The following is a 15813-nucleotide window of genomic DNA, read 5'->3' on the forward strand; positions in this document are numbered from 1 at the left end:
GCGGGAGTGGCAGTGTCTTCATGTTTGATCCAGGTCTCAGTCTGGTTCTTTAATGTGCTTTTGTCATGTCAGTATTTTTCAGTTATTATTTATTTTATTTCAGTTTTAGTCACTCAACGTAAACGTTTTTCAGTGTTAGTTCGTTCAAGTTTTTCTAATGTTTGTCTTGTATATGTTCTTCACATTTACTCCACATACTTCATCATGACACTCTTTGACACTCTGTGTGTGTGCGCTCAGCTTGTGTGTGTGTGTGTGTGTGTGCTCAGCTGGTTCATCCTCACGTCGTCGACACGTCTCTGCTGTACCGGCAGGAGTTCGGCCGCAGGTTCAAGCTCAGACACCTCCCGGCTCTCAGTCGTCCTGAAGTGAGTCAAACACAGCTGCAGCTCGCTTCACATACACACATGGCTCTCTCTCTGGCTGTGTTTACACTTGGCATTAACATGTGACCTGTATCCGGATGTTGTCCTCATACACGAGTGTAAACGCTCTTCTGATCAGCGTGTCCTGGTCCAGAGGTAGTCGAGGACGCACTGTGATCGGATCTCAGTGTGATGTAATCCAGTCATCGTGTCTGCATTCACAGCTGGACGTCTCTGTCTCTCACGAACTGTCAGAAATAAAGACGGAGAACACCCGTGTGGAGACTAGTGAGACTCCTACACTTCTCTTTGATTTGTAAAATGCCCCGCTACTGAAAATGCTTTCAAAGGGAAACCCATCACTTCAGGTTGTCTTTGCACCGGACCATGTTTTTTGCTCTGCAGACTTATATTAATATGGTGCGGGAAAGACAGATCCGATCAGTTATTCAGATAGAGAAGAGAGCTGATGTTGTCAAGTGTGAACACACCGTGTCCTGATCGACTGAAGATCTGACCTGCTTGATCACATGTTAATGCCGAGTGTAAATACAGCCTCTGTGTGTGTGTGTGTGTGTGTGTGTGTGTGTGTGTGTGTGTGTCAGGCGGGAGATCCAGTCGGAGGTCAGGATAGGTCACGACCCCTGTGAGGACGCGCTGGCCGCTCTTCATCTGGCTCAGTACTTCATCAGGAAGGGACCCAGAAAGGTCTGAATCAGTTTCTTAATGTCCAGTTTAAATGATTCATTTGAATTGAGTCAGTCCTTTTGAATCAGCTTTTTAAAACTGGTTTCTGTAAATCATTCTTTTTGAATTTCTTCTTGATGAATCAATCGAACCAATTCACAGAGGGTGGCCTTAATGATTTTTTTTTGTTTTGAACTGTGATTTGTGAGTGAGTCATTCTTTTGAATCAGTTCTTCTGAATCAGTTCTTGTCATCTGGTTCCTGTAAATCATAGCTCAGTGATGTTAGGTCATGGATGGGTGATGATGTTCTCTCTCAGGTGGTTGAGGATCATCTGGAGGATATGTGGGATCTGGAGTGTCCTGAGGACGATGACTCTGATCACGTGATCTCGTCCAAACGTCACAGCAAGGTACTCGTCTGGACATCTGACTCGTTGAGACTAACGATCCTGCTCTCTGACGGTCTCTCTGTCCAATCACAGCCCTCTCCGCTTCGGCCACGCCCTCAGCAGATCCGGCCAATCAGCAGTGTTCCTGGGCGGATCGGTGGAGACGAGCGGCTCACTGTCCAATCAGCAGTGCAGGAGACACCGGTGCTCCAGTGACAGAGAGGTGTGTGTGTGTCGTGATCTCTCTCTCTCACACACACACACCTGTAACTCGCTGTGTGTGTGGTGTGTTTATACATGTGGTTCAGTCATACACACTAACAACAGCTGTGACAATACTATCAATAACAATAACTATAAAGATTACTAACGATAATGATAATAATGAAAACTGTAACAATACCACCAGACTAACGATAACTGATAATGATAATAAGAATAATGTTATTGTTTAGTTTTAGTTGTTAATAGGTTCTTATCAATCAGTTCTTCTTAATGAATCATACAAATGTAAAAATGATGGTCTGAAATGATTCATTGTGAGCCCGAATCACTCATTTTTAAGTCAATATTTGATTGATTCATTGGTTTGAATTGATTCTTTTTAATCATTCTATTTGATTTTCTTTTCTTCTAAATGAATTGAGTTCATCTTATGAGTGAATCACCAGTTATTGACTTTTGAATATGTTGTACTGAATTGTTTTTGTTGACACACACACCTGTATCTCACTGTCTCTGTGTGTGTGTGTGCAGGTGGTGTGTGTGTACAGACGGGTTGTTCAGTCCTACACACTCAGTGTTCTTCAGTTCTCGTCATTCAGAAACACACTGAATCAGACAGCAGCGATGGAAACACACCTGCAGCAGGTATACACACACACACACACACACACACACACACACACACTGGCAGACAGGCAGTGTCTCTGACGCATGTGTGTGTGTTCCAGGTGTGTGAGCGTCTGCAGCAGATGTGTGTGCTGTATGTCGGCCCGCTGCCGTCTGACGCCACAGAGACTCTCGTACACAGACTCCTGAAGCGCTGCGGACACCTGCGGAACTAAACACACCAGCAACACACACACAAACAAAACACACATGCTGAGTCACCGAGACAGTAAGTCACCTAAACATTAGAGTGTTTGACTCAGTTTAATTCTGTGTGTGTGTGTCTGCAGGTTAATGCGGAGGTAGTGTTTATGCATCTTGAAGGAGCTCAGCTCGCTCTTGAACATCTGAATGGACTCCAGATCAACGGCTGCATCATCAAGGTTTCACACACACTCTCTCACACACACACACACACACACACACACACACACACACACACACACACACACTCATCTGAGCACACGTCATTGTTTACATTAGTTGAGTATAGTGACTCCAGACTAAATGTCTGTTTCACAGCAGCAATGATAACTATAACGAGTTTCAATAACTGCTCAATAACGGTGAGTTCCCACCACAGTATACTATAGTATTATATATAATGAGTTTTTTCCAGCTAATTTGTTTCGCTGCTATTATAGTATTGTTATTGTTATTATATTATAGTATTATATATTATAGTATTGTTATTTGTTATTATACTATAGTATTAAATATTATAATACTATAGTATTATTATAGTATTGTTATTGTTATTATATTACAGTATTATATATTATAGTATTGTTATTGTTATTATACTATAGTATTATATATTATAGTATTGTTATTGTTATTATACTATAGTATTATATATTATAGTATTGTTATTGTTATTATACTATAGTATTATATATTATAGTATTGTTATTGTTATGTTATAGTATTATATAGAATTATATATTATAGTATTGTTATTATATTATAGTATTATATAGTATTATATATTATAGTATTGTTATTATATTATAGTATTATATATTATAGTATTGTTATTGTTGTTATATTATAGTATTATATATTATATCATAGTATTGTTATTGTTATTATACTATAGTATTACATATTATAGTATTGTTATTGTTATTATACTATAGTATTACATATTATAGTATTGTTATTGTTATGTTATAGTATTATATAGAATTATATATTATAGTATTGTTATTATACTATAGTATTATATATTATAGTATTGTTATTATGTTATAGTATTATATAGTATTATATATTATGGTATTGTTATTGTTATTATACTATAGTATTATATAGTATTATATATTATAGTATTGTTATTATATTATAGTATTATATATTATAGTATTGTTATTGTTATTATATTATAGTATTATATATTATAGTATTGTTATTGTTATTATATTATAGTATTATGTAGTATTATATATTATAGTATTGTTGCAGATATTGATATAGTTATTCTGATAGTACTGTTACAGTTATCGTTATTATTGTTATTGTTACAGTTATCATGACTGTTTTTGGTTGTTGGTGTTAGGAGGTGTTGTGTGTGTGTGAGCTGCCGAGGTGTTAATGTGGTTCTGTGCGCGCAGGCGCGGCGTCCCGTACACGAGCTGTGTCTGGACCTGGACGAGCGTCTCTCTGAGCGTCAGAACGATCCTGTGAACGCTCGCCTCATCTACGTGAGTAATCTGTCCTCCAAACCGCATCGCCATGAAGACCAGCTCCAGACCTTCAGACAGTTCGGTGCTATTCAGTGCGTCACGAGCGCCGCAGAGCATGCTGGGAAGCGCGGCAGACACGCCTTCATCAGTGCGTACGAGTCCACCAGAGCGCCGTTAGTTCACCTCGCTGATATGTAAATGACGTGATGATGCGAGTGTTCTGTGATTCGTAGGGTTCGAGTGCGCTGACAGTGCTCAGGCCGCGGTGGGCGTCGACCTCCAGATCGGAAACAGGAAGCTCTCAGTGTGTCACGCTCTGACTCCGCCACACAACACCACATACACACCCCCCTACAACACAAAAAACCACACAAAACACATAACAGGGGGAGGAGTGGAGTGACGTGAGTGACAGCTGTCAGTCAAACAGAAACTCTCTGTTTGCTCTCCTGCGTCTCTGATTTTTGTGTGTCAATGTGACCCTCAGGAGCGACTGCTGGAGCGGCAGATGAAGAAACTGGATGCAAGAGTGGGAAAGGTGTTCAGAGCGCTGGAGGAAAACTGCCTGAGCGTCGTGATCCTGCCCGGACACAGAAGGTACGTCTCTCTCTCTCTCTCTCTCACACACACACACACACACACACACGGTTTGTGTATCAGTGTGACTGACGTTCTCTGTGTGTGTGTGTGTGTTTGCAGCGACGGCGTCGATCATCCCGGCCTCTGCTTCATTCACATCAAACAGAGCACCTGACAAACACCTGAGTGCCTGCTCTGACTCCGCCCAGCTGATCTGTGATTGGCTGACCTGATTGAAGCCCATTTCTACGAATGTTTTTACAACACAAGCTTTTTCATACACGAGCCAGTTTTAATGTATTTTAACACTGTTCAGAATAAACTGGACTGGAGTGTGCAGGTGTGAGGAGCTTTTGTTCTGCTGAGCTGCTTTACTGTGTGAACTCTCATCAGTCTCGGAGTCAGAATCACAGGACTGTGTTTTAGTAGACAAGTTAAATCTGTTATTGATGTCTGCAGTGCAACATTTGACCGAAAAGGTTTAAATATGACTTGTTTCACACACACAAATAAACAGGAAATGAATTCATAAGAGGGTCTGCTGCAGGTGCGTCACGCTGACCTTTTCTGCACATAACATGGAAATGGAAATGTGTGTCATGAGAAGTCACACGCATGTCTGTGACAGACACATGTACAGATAAATGTTCAGTGTCTCTATCGCCCGACTTAAGCCCAACCGAAATAAAATGAAATTATGATCTTAGTGACCCTTCAGTTTAGTTCATCACAACACCTGTTGTGTCCATTTAACTCAACTCACTTAACCTAATCACTAATTAATCACAGATGATCCATAAAAGGTGGTGATATTAACAACAGTATTAAAAATAACAAGTCTGTAGAAAGGTTCTTCATTACTGTGTCTTGCTTTAAGCTTGAAGCGATGTGAAAAACACACAAACAGCTATATATTGAAGTGATATTGAAACTGAAGTGGCTTGGTTTTAATAAATAATATGCTATTTATTCAAACCCGTGCTATCAGCTGCTTGTTCTGGGGTAAATGTTGTTCCACATGTGCCTTTGACCTAAAACTGTGTGCATCAAATGCAAATGGAAAATGTATTGAGTTCACCGCAGGAACAGAAGAAAACCCCAAACCACTTCTCACGTCTCTGCAGAACCCTCCTGTCACAATGAGCAGCCATCCACCTACATATCAACAACTTACACAATATAAATAGACAAATATAACTGCGGTTTTGCTTAATCAAATCAATCCACAAACACACGGTCACTTAGTAGCAAAGCAGAAAGAATAAATCAGGAGAAACAAGGCGTCTACACTTCAGCATCGACAACGAACACACAAGTGAGAACACAAACTACAAACTGTTGTATTTCTGTTGTATATGCATCTGTCATTTAATGTACAATTAATCATGTGTCATTTATCTAATGTACATTGCTTTAGAAATCATTCCAAAAGCAATATAACAGTAGTTTATCTCGTCACATGTTTTTACTTTCAGATGCACATTTTTAAACCGGATGACAAGATAGCCTTAGGTGCTGGATCTTTTGTGTTTATAGCTTATAACATTTGTTCACAAGATTTACGAGAAGCATGATGTTTGATTTTCTGACTAACTGTGGCCTCAGAACCACTGAAACAGCACACAGACCACATTCACACGCGACTGCATTGCACAGCTTTGTTGAGAATGAACGCTCTCATCTAAACTCAACAGATAAAAGAGTTGATAACGGTTTTGCTGTCTGCTTTTTTCTTCACCAAAACAACAAACTAGAAACAAAAACCACCACAACACTTCCTTAAATCCCTTTATCAGCCTGCATCGCAAAACCAAGCACGATGAAAAAGAGTTTACAGTGATGCAGACTTACATTATCACACATAATAAAACACTGAATAAAACACATACATTCCTGTAAACTACATCATACAGGAGATCTTGTAAACTTATTAAGAGCTAATGATTAGCAAACAGAAAATGTTCTCTGTTCGTTATGAAATAGTGTTCTGGTGTGACTCTGCACAGATCGAGCACTTTTTACAATCAAAACCGCTCTAAACCAATACGTGGCTGGATTTTGGTGTGAGAGACAGCAGGAGATGGGCTTTTTCACTGGAGGAAGCATTATAGTAGATTATGGACTCATATTTTGTCTTAAAGTGACAGTTTGAAGATAAAATGCGAAAAGAGAATGGAACTAATCTTTCTCAATATCTTTCCATGGTCACTAGCTGATTGATCTCAAGCTGAAGTCTAACTGTCTGCTCCAAAGGTTTGAGGACTGTAGACTAATCTCTCTTCTCAAGCTCTCTACAACTGGCTGAAATAAACCAGGTTCTGGGTTTTGGAGGTTTGTGCTGGTGTGATGCTGCTGCGTGTTCGACTCTAAAGCATAAATGAAGGTGAAGTACACTGACAGTTTAGAGTTAAAGGGTTAATTGAAAATGATAACTGTGATAAATTCATTTTTATCAACTGTTAACAGGTTTAGCACACCTTTACATCTCATACAAACAGACAGACTGATTTTCTTATTAAGCTTTACTTTGTCATTAACTGATGAGTTAATGGTGCAAACTCTTTTTCTATTTCATCTACTTGTTTTATGATGTCATCATCGTTCTGTTACACTTCTCTCCCTCGTGAAGCCCCCCCTCTCCTTCTGAGGAGCTATATAACATGCACTGAAACAGACAGGTTCTCTGATTCAGCTGCTGGTCAGAGATGGATCTGCGGCTCTCCAGAGCTCTGCTTCTGTTCCTTCTGCTGGCTGCAGATACTCAGATCAGCAGTGCTTGTAATGATACCGAGCGCAGGTTCGGATCAGCACTGGACTCACACTGGTGTTTATGAGTGCAGGGGTTTTGGGGAAATTATTGTCCGGAGAAACTAGTGGTTTGTCCCATCGGATATTCCAAGTGCATGAGTACAACAACCATATTACAAATCGGTAAGTCCAATACGATGGATTAGATTTGACTGATAGAGATGCTGCTATCATTTACTGAGCTGAAATAGAGATACGTCACATATTCCTAAATACACTTCAAAACAGTGTGCAGTTGAAGTTTTTCCTGTATCATTCATGTTTTTAGGTGACACATCTATAAAAATGAAGCAAAAGGAATGCATTGAAGACTGTCAAGACAGTTCGGTGAACTATGGAGCATTAAAACAGACTTTTTCCTGCTGCGGGACTCTTCTTTGTAACTACAGAGACGCTCCAGGTATTGTGCTCTCCTGTCTTTGAAGTCAACACTCATGTAACTTCTGTGTCACGTAGTCAAGAACAAAATTATTATATTGGCATTTAGCCTTCATACCAGCATGAAATTTGAAATCACCGTCAAAATAAACTCAGACTCACCTGATTAGGTCAATATTCATTTATCTAACGTTTTACTGAAACATAGGCGGATTATTCTTATAGTTTTTAAACAGAAGTGCTTCATCCAGAGTAAATATGAAGATGTGTATCTTTAGCGAAGCAGCGTGAGAGCCGCTTCTGGGACACGACTGGTTTAATAAACACGAGCATTGCTCGCGTCGGAGCCGTAATGCAGTGTAAAGAAGGGGCTATCTGAGCATCAATGGCAAGACCGTTATACTTGAGAGCGGCCACATACGAGGTGTTTCTTGGAGATTAATGACAGCTACATACACCAGGTGACCTGTCTATGGGAAAAAAACTCTTTGCATTGAAGTTTTGCGATATATTCGTTTTTCGAATTGCCTGAAGAACCACCTCATGTGAGCGTAAATTTTTTTTTGTTTTTTTTTTTGCAATGTATAGGAATTTTTGCAAAATTGATGTGTTTCCATTTCCATTCACGCATTTAGCAAACACTTATCCAAAGTGACTTACAGTGGATTCAGCTATACATTTTTATTTTTTATGTATTTTCAATTGGCAATTTCAGTTTGCACAATTTGATATGCAATGTATATTTAAATATAATATCACAATTTATTTTTTTTATATCACAATATTTGTTAATATTGAATTATTGTCCAGCTGTCACACCCCAGGATTTTTTGCTGTTTTCTCCCTCATGTGCCTTGACCTAGGCCTGCGTCCCAATGTCCTAAATTCTATGTGATATTAGTAATTTTCAGTACTATTTAGGGCTGATAGGGTGGATTTATTAAAAGACACCTTCATCTTCTTCATGAGAGAGTTTATTATTGACTGTAGTGTGACACAGTGCTATTTTGTTGACTTGACTGTTGGTGCTGCAGATCCCAGGACTAACGCTCTCAATGGAAGGAGCTGCTACTCCTGCGATGGACAGAGCTGCTCAAACACCGTCAGCTGTTCAGGGACTGAAGACCGCTGCATTACAGCAACTGGTGAGGATCTGGACACACTCCCCTCTATCATTAACCCTTTGGTGTTGTTCAGACATTTTTTTTTTTATATACTCAAAAACTGGTTAGCAGGTCATAAATGGATCATAACTACATGAACAGACTGACCAAACCTGTGTTTTCTCTCTTCTTCAGTGACTAACAGAGGACCGCCAATGCTTGTAAAAGGCTGTGCCTCTAAATATATTTGTGGGGCCCTAAAATGTTCTTTTATTCGGGACGTCTCATGTTGTGAGGGGGACCTATGTAACGGTAATAAGAGGGTCACCCAGGCGGTCACCCAGGGCTTCTTAAATAACGCTGATGAAAGTTTCAACCAAAGCGTCACCCAGAGCCTCCTCCAGAGCTTCATGTCTCCGGGAGCGAAGACTGTCACCAAGAGACTCACGCATAATGATGCTAAGAGTGTCCCCGACAGCATTGTGTATAACCACGCTAAAAGAGTCAGGCAGAAAGTCACGTATAATGATGATAAAAGTGTCAACCAGAGAGTCGTGTATAACGATGGTAAGAGCGTCAAGCAGAGCTTCCTGTTCCTCTGCTGTTCTCTGCTCTCCTACTTCCTGTGGCTCTGAATCCAGCAGCTCCTCAGACTGCGGTACACTGAATACACAGATCATGTTTCTGCTGTGCTATCTTTGTTTTATTCTTGTACTATCATTTTATCAAATAAAATCCTTCGCCTTGTTCCTGGAGTCAGATGTAATAAAGCTTGGCATGCTGGAAAGACGTCCACTGCAGTAATAAAGATTATTACTTACAAAAATCATGTTCAGAAGAGACATGCATGAAAATCATTTGATTATTAAAAGCAGCAAGTCTCATCTGTTTGGTTTTTCATGAGTTTGTATTAATATTTGCATTTCCACTCTCAGTTACAGGTGATAAAGGCAAAAAGAGATAATCAGATGAGAGCAGGAATTTCACACATGCTTTTGTCTAATTTATCCAATATCTTTTGTGTGTGTAACGTGCATAAGAGGTACAGAGTCTAACTGTAACACATCAAGTGACGAGATTTCAATTTGATTCTTAAATTTAACTGATTTGACTCAATATCCATCAATCATAAAGATTTAAAAATGGCTGTGAAATATAACCCTCTCAAGTTGGTACGTAACAATAATATTCTAAGTTAAAAATTAAACAAAAGAGCCCAAACTATTAAATTCCATTGCTATTTATTTAAAAATAAAATTACAAATTTAAAATAAATTTAAATCATAAGAAAATGAAAGTGTTTTTAGACATTGTATGCGTCAACCTGTTGTTGGGGACTCCCAAAACCAAAATATGAAGCTTTCATAACCCATAATAGGGGCACTTTAGATCGCACATAAGGCTATAGTTTAAAGAACACACATGTATAAGCTATCAAAATACAATACACTATCATTTTGATTTACCTTGACCCAGAATGAAACATTTTTAGTTTTGAGTTAGGCTAAAAAAAAAAGTCTGCGTTCTAATTCTTTAAATATAAGCTTTTGGTAAATATAACATCATTTAAATGGTGGCTGTCAAGGCCTACATCATACAATTAACACATCACGAATAATTAACAAGATAAATGAAAGCTTGTATTTGGCATTATACTCAACTCTAGAGTTGATTTTCCTTACGAACAAGCAACTCTGAATGCCTTTCCTGAGGTAAAAGTACATTAAACTGTTTTTAATTGACGTGTAGAGACGATATATTTATTCAGCGCGGCGCTGCCGTTAAACCGTCGGTTGAAAAGGATATTTGAATTTAAAACGGTGCTGTACCGGTCATTAAAGCGGGAGACGAACGGTTCATTCGCGCGGCGCTGCCGTTAAACCGTCGGTTGAAAAGGATATTTGAATTTAAGCGCCAACTAGATCGAGTTTAACTTGGCGCAGAGTAAATAACAGCGGAATCTAGAGGAGCAGACTGGTAATAACGTAAGGTAATTAAACAGTCTGATGTAAGTTTTTCTTCGAATTAAATTAGCAGTAATTCATGCAAAAATGTTATGAAATAAGGCTTTACTTCCAAATGTAAGACTAATTTAGTGGATGAAAAAGACTGTGGTAAAGGTTTTGGTCCCATCACTCAGCTCTAAACATGGAGCTGCTTGAAGTCCCTTCCCTTTTGCTATAAACACCGTTAGTTTTTCTGAGGATCAATCCTACACTTAAATGTCTTAAACAGGTATGTTTTACACCGTTAGTTTTGTTGTTTTGGTCCCATGTCATTATGAACCTGTAATAAAGAATCAGGTTCATGTCAGACTGTGAATACCGAACAATATCAGAAAGATCTGAATAAAGCCAAGTGAATCATTCATTAACTCAGTTCAGACTGAATGAACAGCTCAACACACACGTACTAAGAAAGACTCTTTAATTTCATCTCCCCTGGAAAAAGGAACACTTTTAACATCTCATACAAAAAAAAAAAAAAAAAAAAACACCAATACAAGGATATGAACAGGACATTCGTGATGACATCATCAGACATTCTTTGACACGCGTTCTTTTTTTTTTTCTTCTTCTCACTGTTAAACTAAACAAACCCTCATGAGGAATAAATAAACCTGCAGGACACATCGAGACTAAAATGAGGGAGCGCTGTTGGAAACCACGTTAAAATACTACAGGACGCACTCATACACACACTCGTATTCGGACAGGAAATGGCTCAGTATCTTCAGCACCTTTAAAACGCACTGAACTTGGGCCACGCGAGGAGAGGTCACAGGAAGTCACAGACGACACACGCTGGGTGTCAGGAGATAACTGCAGTCTTCGATTGGCTGTCGATTACACACGGATGGAGAGAGGCTTACGATCTTGGCTGCAGAGCCTTCCCTACCAAACCTGAGGAACGTCGAAGAGAGGACGGTGGTGTCGTTTCAGAAGCTGTGCGACAGAAAACACAATCAAACAGTCAAGTTCAGCAGACGAGAGTTTACACGGCATACATCAATCTAAACGCTCACCATCTGACTTCCTCTTTCTTGTGTCTGCGGCTCCTTTTACCTTGACTCTGATTGGCTGAGGACTCCTCAGGCTCCGCCTCCTCCTGCACTGGACTCACACAGAGGCTCCGCCTTGCATCAGGCCCTGGACAAAGAGCAGCCAATCAGATGGAATCATGACATCCAAAACGAAATGTTAAAGGGGCGGGGCACTTACTGCAGTCTGGGCCAATCACAGGAGCCAGCGACCTCAGCGTACGTCTGTGAGCAGCTTTCTGTGACAAACGAAATTAAACATCTCACGTTAATGAAAAAAACAGGTTTGAAAAGACAGCAAGCCCAATTACGGTTACCACAGAGTTGTATTAACTTCTCCATTATAGTGATTGTGTGGGACGCTAATACACTGACTGACATTGTTCTCCTTATAGTTATTACTGACGTTATATATGTGTCCTTTGGTGGCTGTTATTGCCACAGTAACGGCTGTTGACGCGGACGCCGTTCTTGTCGTTGCCACACAGTAACGGCTATTGACGAGGACGCCGTTCTTGTCGTTGCCACAGTAACGGCTGTTGACGCGGGGACGCCGTTCTTGTCGTTGCCACAGTAAGGCTATTGACGCCGGACGCCGTTCTTGTCGTTGCCACAGTAACGGCTGTTGACGCGGACGCCGTTCTAGTCGTTGCCACAGTAACGGCTGTTGACGCGGACGCCGTCTTAGTCGTTGCCACAGTAACGGTTGTTGTTGACGCCGACGCCGTTCTTGTCGTTGCCACAGTAACGGTTGTTGACGCGGACGCCGTTCTTGTCGTTGCCACAGTAACGGCTGTTAAGGCGGACGCCGTCCTAGTCGTTGCCACAGTAACGGTTGTTGACGCGGACGCCGTCCTAGTCGTTGCCACAGTAACGGTTGTTGACGCGGACGCCGTTCTAGTCGTTGCCACAGTAACGGTTGTTGACGCGGACGCCGTCTTAGTCGTTGCCACAGTAACGGCTGTTAAGGCGGATGCCGTCCTAGTCGTTGCCACAGTAACGGCTGTTGACGCGGACGACGTCCTAGTCGTTGCCACAGTAACGGCTGTTTGACGGCGGACGCCGTTCTAGTCGTTGCCACAGTAACGGCTGTTGACGCGGACGCCGTCTTAGTCGTCGTTGCCACAGTAACGGCTGTTAAGGCGGACGCCGTCCTAGTCGTTGCCACAGTAACGGTTGTTGACACGCGGACGCCGTTTCTAGTCGTTGCCATTCCAGTAAAAAGGTTGTTGACCGCTGGACGCCGTCTTAGTCGTTGCCACAGTAACGGCTGTTAAGGCGGATGCCGTCCTAGTCGTTGCCACAGTAACGGCTGTTGACGCGGACGCCGTCCTAGTCGTTGCCACAGGTTGACGCACGGTTGGTTGACGCGGACGCTATTATGCTATCACTACAGTTAGAGTTGTGGGTGTGAATGCAGACACACTGACCGTCGGTCTTCATCTTCTTGACGCTGCTGTAGTGTGTCCAGCTGCTGTCAGCGTTGTGATTCTGCTCCTCTAGGGACGGACTGATGCTCCTCTTGACCGCCTGCAGCCTGAACACACACACACACACGGTCACATGACTGCCTGACTCGTGCGGCGCCTCTGAGGGACTCTGTGGGACTCACCGGCTGGAGCCCGAGGCGCTGTAGGAAGCGTCCCAGCCGTCGTTGGTCCACCTCCTGCTGGTGTGTGTGCTCTTCTGTCTGGACTGCAGGTACTCGGCGTAGGTCTGGATGCGGTAGCTCTCGGCGTAGCGGCTGGTGTTCATGGCTGCAGACAGAGAGCAGACGTTAGCAGACGACCGGCTCACGCTGAAGCAGAGCAGCGGATCTGAGAGTCTCACCTATCTGAACCTGCTCCGTCTGACTGAGACACACGAACGCTGAAGTGTCGTCGACCCATGACACCTGGATGTTCCCTGAGACATGGCAAAGACAGATCAGCACACACACTGACAGATGAGTGTGTGTGTGTGTGTGTGTGTGTGTGTGTGTGTGTGTGTGTGGGTGTGTGTGTTACCGAAGGCGCTGAAGAGCTGGTACAGGTCGCTGGTCTTCCACTCTTTAGGGAACGTGACGTACAGGACGTGATCCCTCTTGGGCTGCACTGAAAACACACAAAACATTTGATACCTAACACTATAAAAATGCTTGTAATAGGAGTGTGTGTGTGTGGTGGTGTGTCTCTTACGGTCAGGTCCACTCATGTTCAGGTAGGGAATGTCAATCACCCTCATCAGGAATAATCTAGAATACACACATGAACTCATATGAGACACAGATTCAGACCCGTGTGTGTGTGTGTGTGTGTGTGTGTGTGTGTGCATTGCTCACTTGTTGTAGAAGGGTTCGAGGAGTTTGGAGCGAGCAGAGATGTGACTCTTTGGAGGCGTGAGAAAAGACCCTGAGAGAAAAAAAATAAACAATGTACTTAAAAACAGCTGATAAACAGACAGTTCAGATCAAACTCAAACAGCAGAACCAAACCTAAAACAACAAAAACACACACACAAAGATATTTTAACAGAAAAATAACAGCCACACTATTGAACAAGACTGATAATTGATATGCTTTTTTTAGCTGGTTGGTTTGGTTCATGATTTTCATCACTCATAATTATTTATAAGACTTTAAGATTCCTATGGGGAAAAAAAGCTTCTGGAAGCAAAACACACAAAAAAAAAACACACACACATACACACTCACCCAGATAAGTTTGCCATGGAGATGAAGCACAGTCCAGTGATGAAGGCGTCATAACCGGCTTCATGAAGCTGCTCTGTGGACGTGTCGTAACGTTGAAGGCCTTCAGGACACTCTGAACACACACACAAGGCCGGAGAGTGACGTGTGACATGAGTCTGAATGTGTTTGTATGAGAGGAGAGTGTGTGTGTGTGTGTGTGTATGTACCGGTGGTGGGTGATCTGAAGGGGGTCTCTCTCAGCTGTTTGTGCAGTTCAGCCAGTGATGTGTTGCTGATGATCTCCTATCACACACACACACACACACACACACACATTAAACACACTCAAATTAAACACACAGCTCCAGATCACTACTGAACACACACGTGACACACCTTGAAGGGCTGCGTGGATGCCATCAGCTTGGTGTCTAACAGCCTGAAACACACACACACACAGAGAGCATGAGTCAGTGCACACATCACTTTGGGGAAGTCGTGGCCTAATGGTTAGAGAGTCGGACTCCCAATCGAAGGGTTGTGAGTTCGAGTCTCGGGCCGGCAGGAATTGTGGGTGGGGGGAGTGCATGTACAGTTCTCTCTCCACCTTCAATACCATGACTTAGGTGCCCTGAGCAAGGCATCGAACCCCCAACTGCTCTCCGGGCGCGCAGCATAAAATGGCTGCCCACTGCTCCGGGTTGTGTGTTCACAGTGTGTGTGTGTGTTCATGCTCTGTGTGTGTGCACTTCGGATGGGTTAAATGCAGAGCGCACGAAATTCTGAGTATGGGTCACCATACTTGGCTGAATGTCACGTCACTTTCACTTTTCACTTTTTCACGTGAACAGAGACATGCGTGATCATGTGATCAGAGGTTACCTGGGAAACACAGACATGGCCACCTCCTTGAAGTCATCCAGCTCCTGTAACACACACACACACACAGAGCTCATCAGACTGTGACTTGTCACGCTTTCCCACAATCCTCCAGTGCTTCATGATGTTACCTCGGGCAGCGGCCCACAGAACTGATGGATGGTGTGCATGACGTCCAGCAGCATGTTGTGACCCACCACCAGTTTACCCTGCGTCACACACACACAAGAGCAGGTCAGGATGGTTCGTATCAGAATGATAAGAGTGTGTGTGTGTGTGTGAGACTCACAGATTTAGAGATGGCTCTGATAACCCTGGAGAAGCCCACAGCATCA

The 15813-nt window shown here is 42.2% G+C and overlaps 2 protein-coding genes, 3 long non-coding RNA genes and 1 pseudogene across 5 annotated transcripts; 5 read left to right on the plus strand and 1 right to left on the minus strand.

Annotated features, from left to right (window-relative positions):
* The first annotated feature begins 357 nt into the window (after window positions 1-357).
* LOC122136033 lies at window positions 358-1463 on the plus strand. Its single transcript, XR_006153888.1, has 3 exons — window positions 358-368; window positions 971-1073; window positions 1372-1463. It is a non-coding gene; the product is annotated as an uncharacterized LOC122136033 (long non-coding RNA).
* A 51-nt stretch (window positions 1464-1514) lies between these two features.
* Window positions 1515-2510, plus strand: LOC122136024. The gene is made up of 3 exons (XR_006153873.1): window positions 1515-1666; window positions 2200-2313; window positions 2397-2510. It is a non-coding gene; the product is annotated as an uncharacterized LOC122136024 (long non-coding RNA).
* Window positions 2511-2628: 118 nt separating this feature from the next.
* On the plus strand, window positions 2629-4422 carry LOC122135791 (RNA exonuclease 5-like). Its single transcript, XM_042716018.1, has 3 exons — window positions 2629-2717; window positions 3948-4167; window positions 4253-4422. Exons 1-3 carry the CDS (start codon window positions 2646-2648, stop codon window positions 4420-4422), a joined length of 462 nt encoding a protein of 153 aa, XP_042571952.1. The 5' UTR covers window positions 2629-2645.
* A 72-nt stretch (window positions 4423-4494) lies between these two features.
* Window positions 4495-4935, plus strand: LOC122136023. The gene is made up of 2 exons (XR_006153872.1): window positions 4495-4616; window positions 4719-4935. It is a non-coding gene; the product is annotated as an uncharacterized LOC122136023 (long non-coding RNA).
* Window positions 4936-7456: 2521 nt separating this feature from the next.
* LOC109056797 lies at window positions 7457-9535 on the plus strand. Its single transcript, XM_019073983.2, has 4 exons — window positions 7457-7529; window positions 7675-7806; window positions 8819-8929; window positions 9083-9535. Exons 1-4 carry the CDS (start codon window positions 7502-7504, stop codon window positions 9520-9522), a joined length of 711 nt encoding a protein of 236 aa, XP_018929528.2. The 5' UTR covers window positions 7457-7501; the 3' UTR covers window positions 9523-9535.
* A 2246-nt stretch (window positions 9536-11781) lies between these two features.
* LOC122134024 overlaps window positions 11782-15813 on the minus strand; it is an 8162-nt pseudogene continuing 4130 nt past the window's right edge.

Source organism: Cyprinus carpio, chromosome B1 (assembly GCF_018340385.1).
Source record: "Cyprinus carpio isolate SPL01 chromosome B1, ASM1834038v1, whole genome shotgun sequence".
Taxonomy (NCBI): Eukaryota; Metazoa; Chordata; class Actinopteri; order Cypriniformes; family Cyprinidae; genus Cyprinus; species Cyprinus carpio.

Excerpts from the sequence above, each read along its gene's own strand:
- LOC122135791 (XM_042716018.1), top strand. The coding sequence starts at position 2,646 with ATGCATCTTGAAGGAGCTCAGCTCGCTCTTGAACATCTGAATGGACTC. Across the intron at positions 2,718-3,947 it reads TCAACGGCTGCATCATCAAG|GCGCGGCGTCCCGTACACGA; the intron begins GTTTCACACACA and ends CTGTGCGCGCAG. Across the intron at positions 4,168-4,252 it reads CGGCAGACACGCCTTCATCA|GGTTCGAGTGCGCTGACAGT; the intron begins GTGCGTACGAGT and ends TGTGATTCGTAG.
- LOC109056797 (XM_019073983.2), top strand. The coding sequence starts at position 7,502 with ATGAGTACAACAACCATATTACAAATCG. Across the intron at positions 7,530-7,674 it reads AACAACCATATTACAAATCG|GTGACACATCTATAAAAATG; the intron begins GTAAGTCCAATA and ends TCATGTTTTTAG. Across the intron at positions 8,930-9,082 it reads CCGCTGCATTACAGCAACTG|TGACTAACAGAGGACCGCCA; the intron begins GTGAGGATCTGG and ends TCTCTTCTTCAG.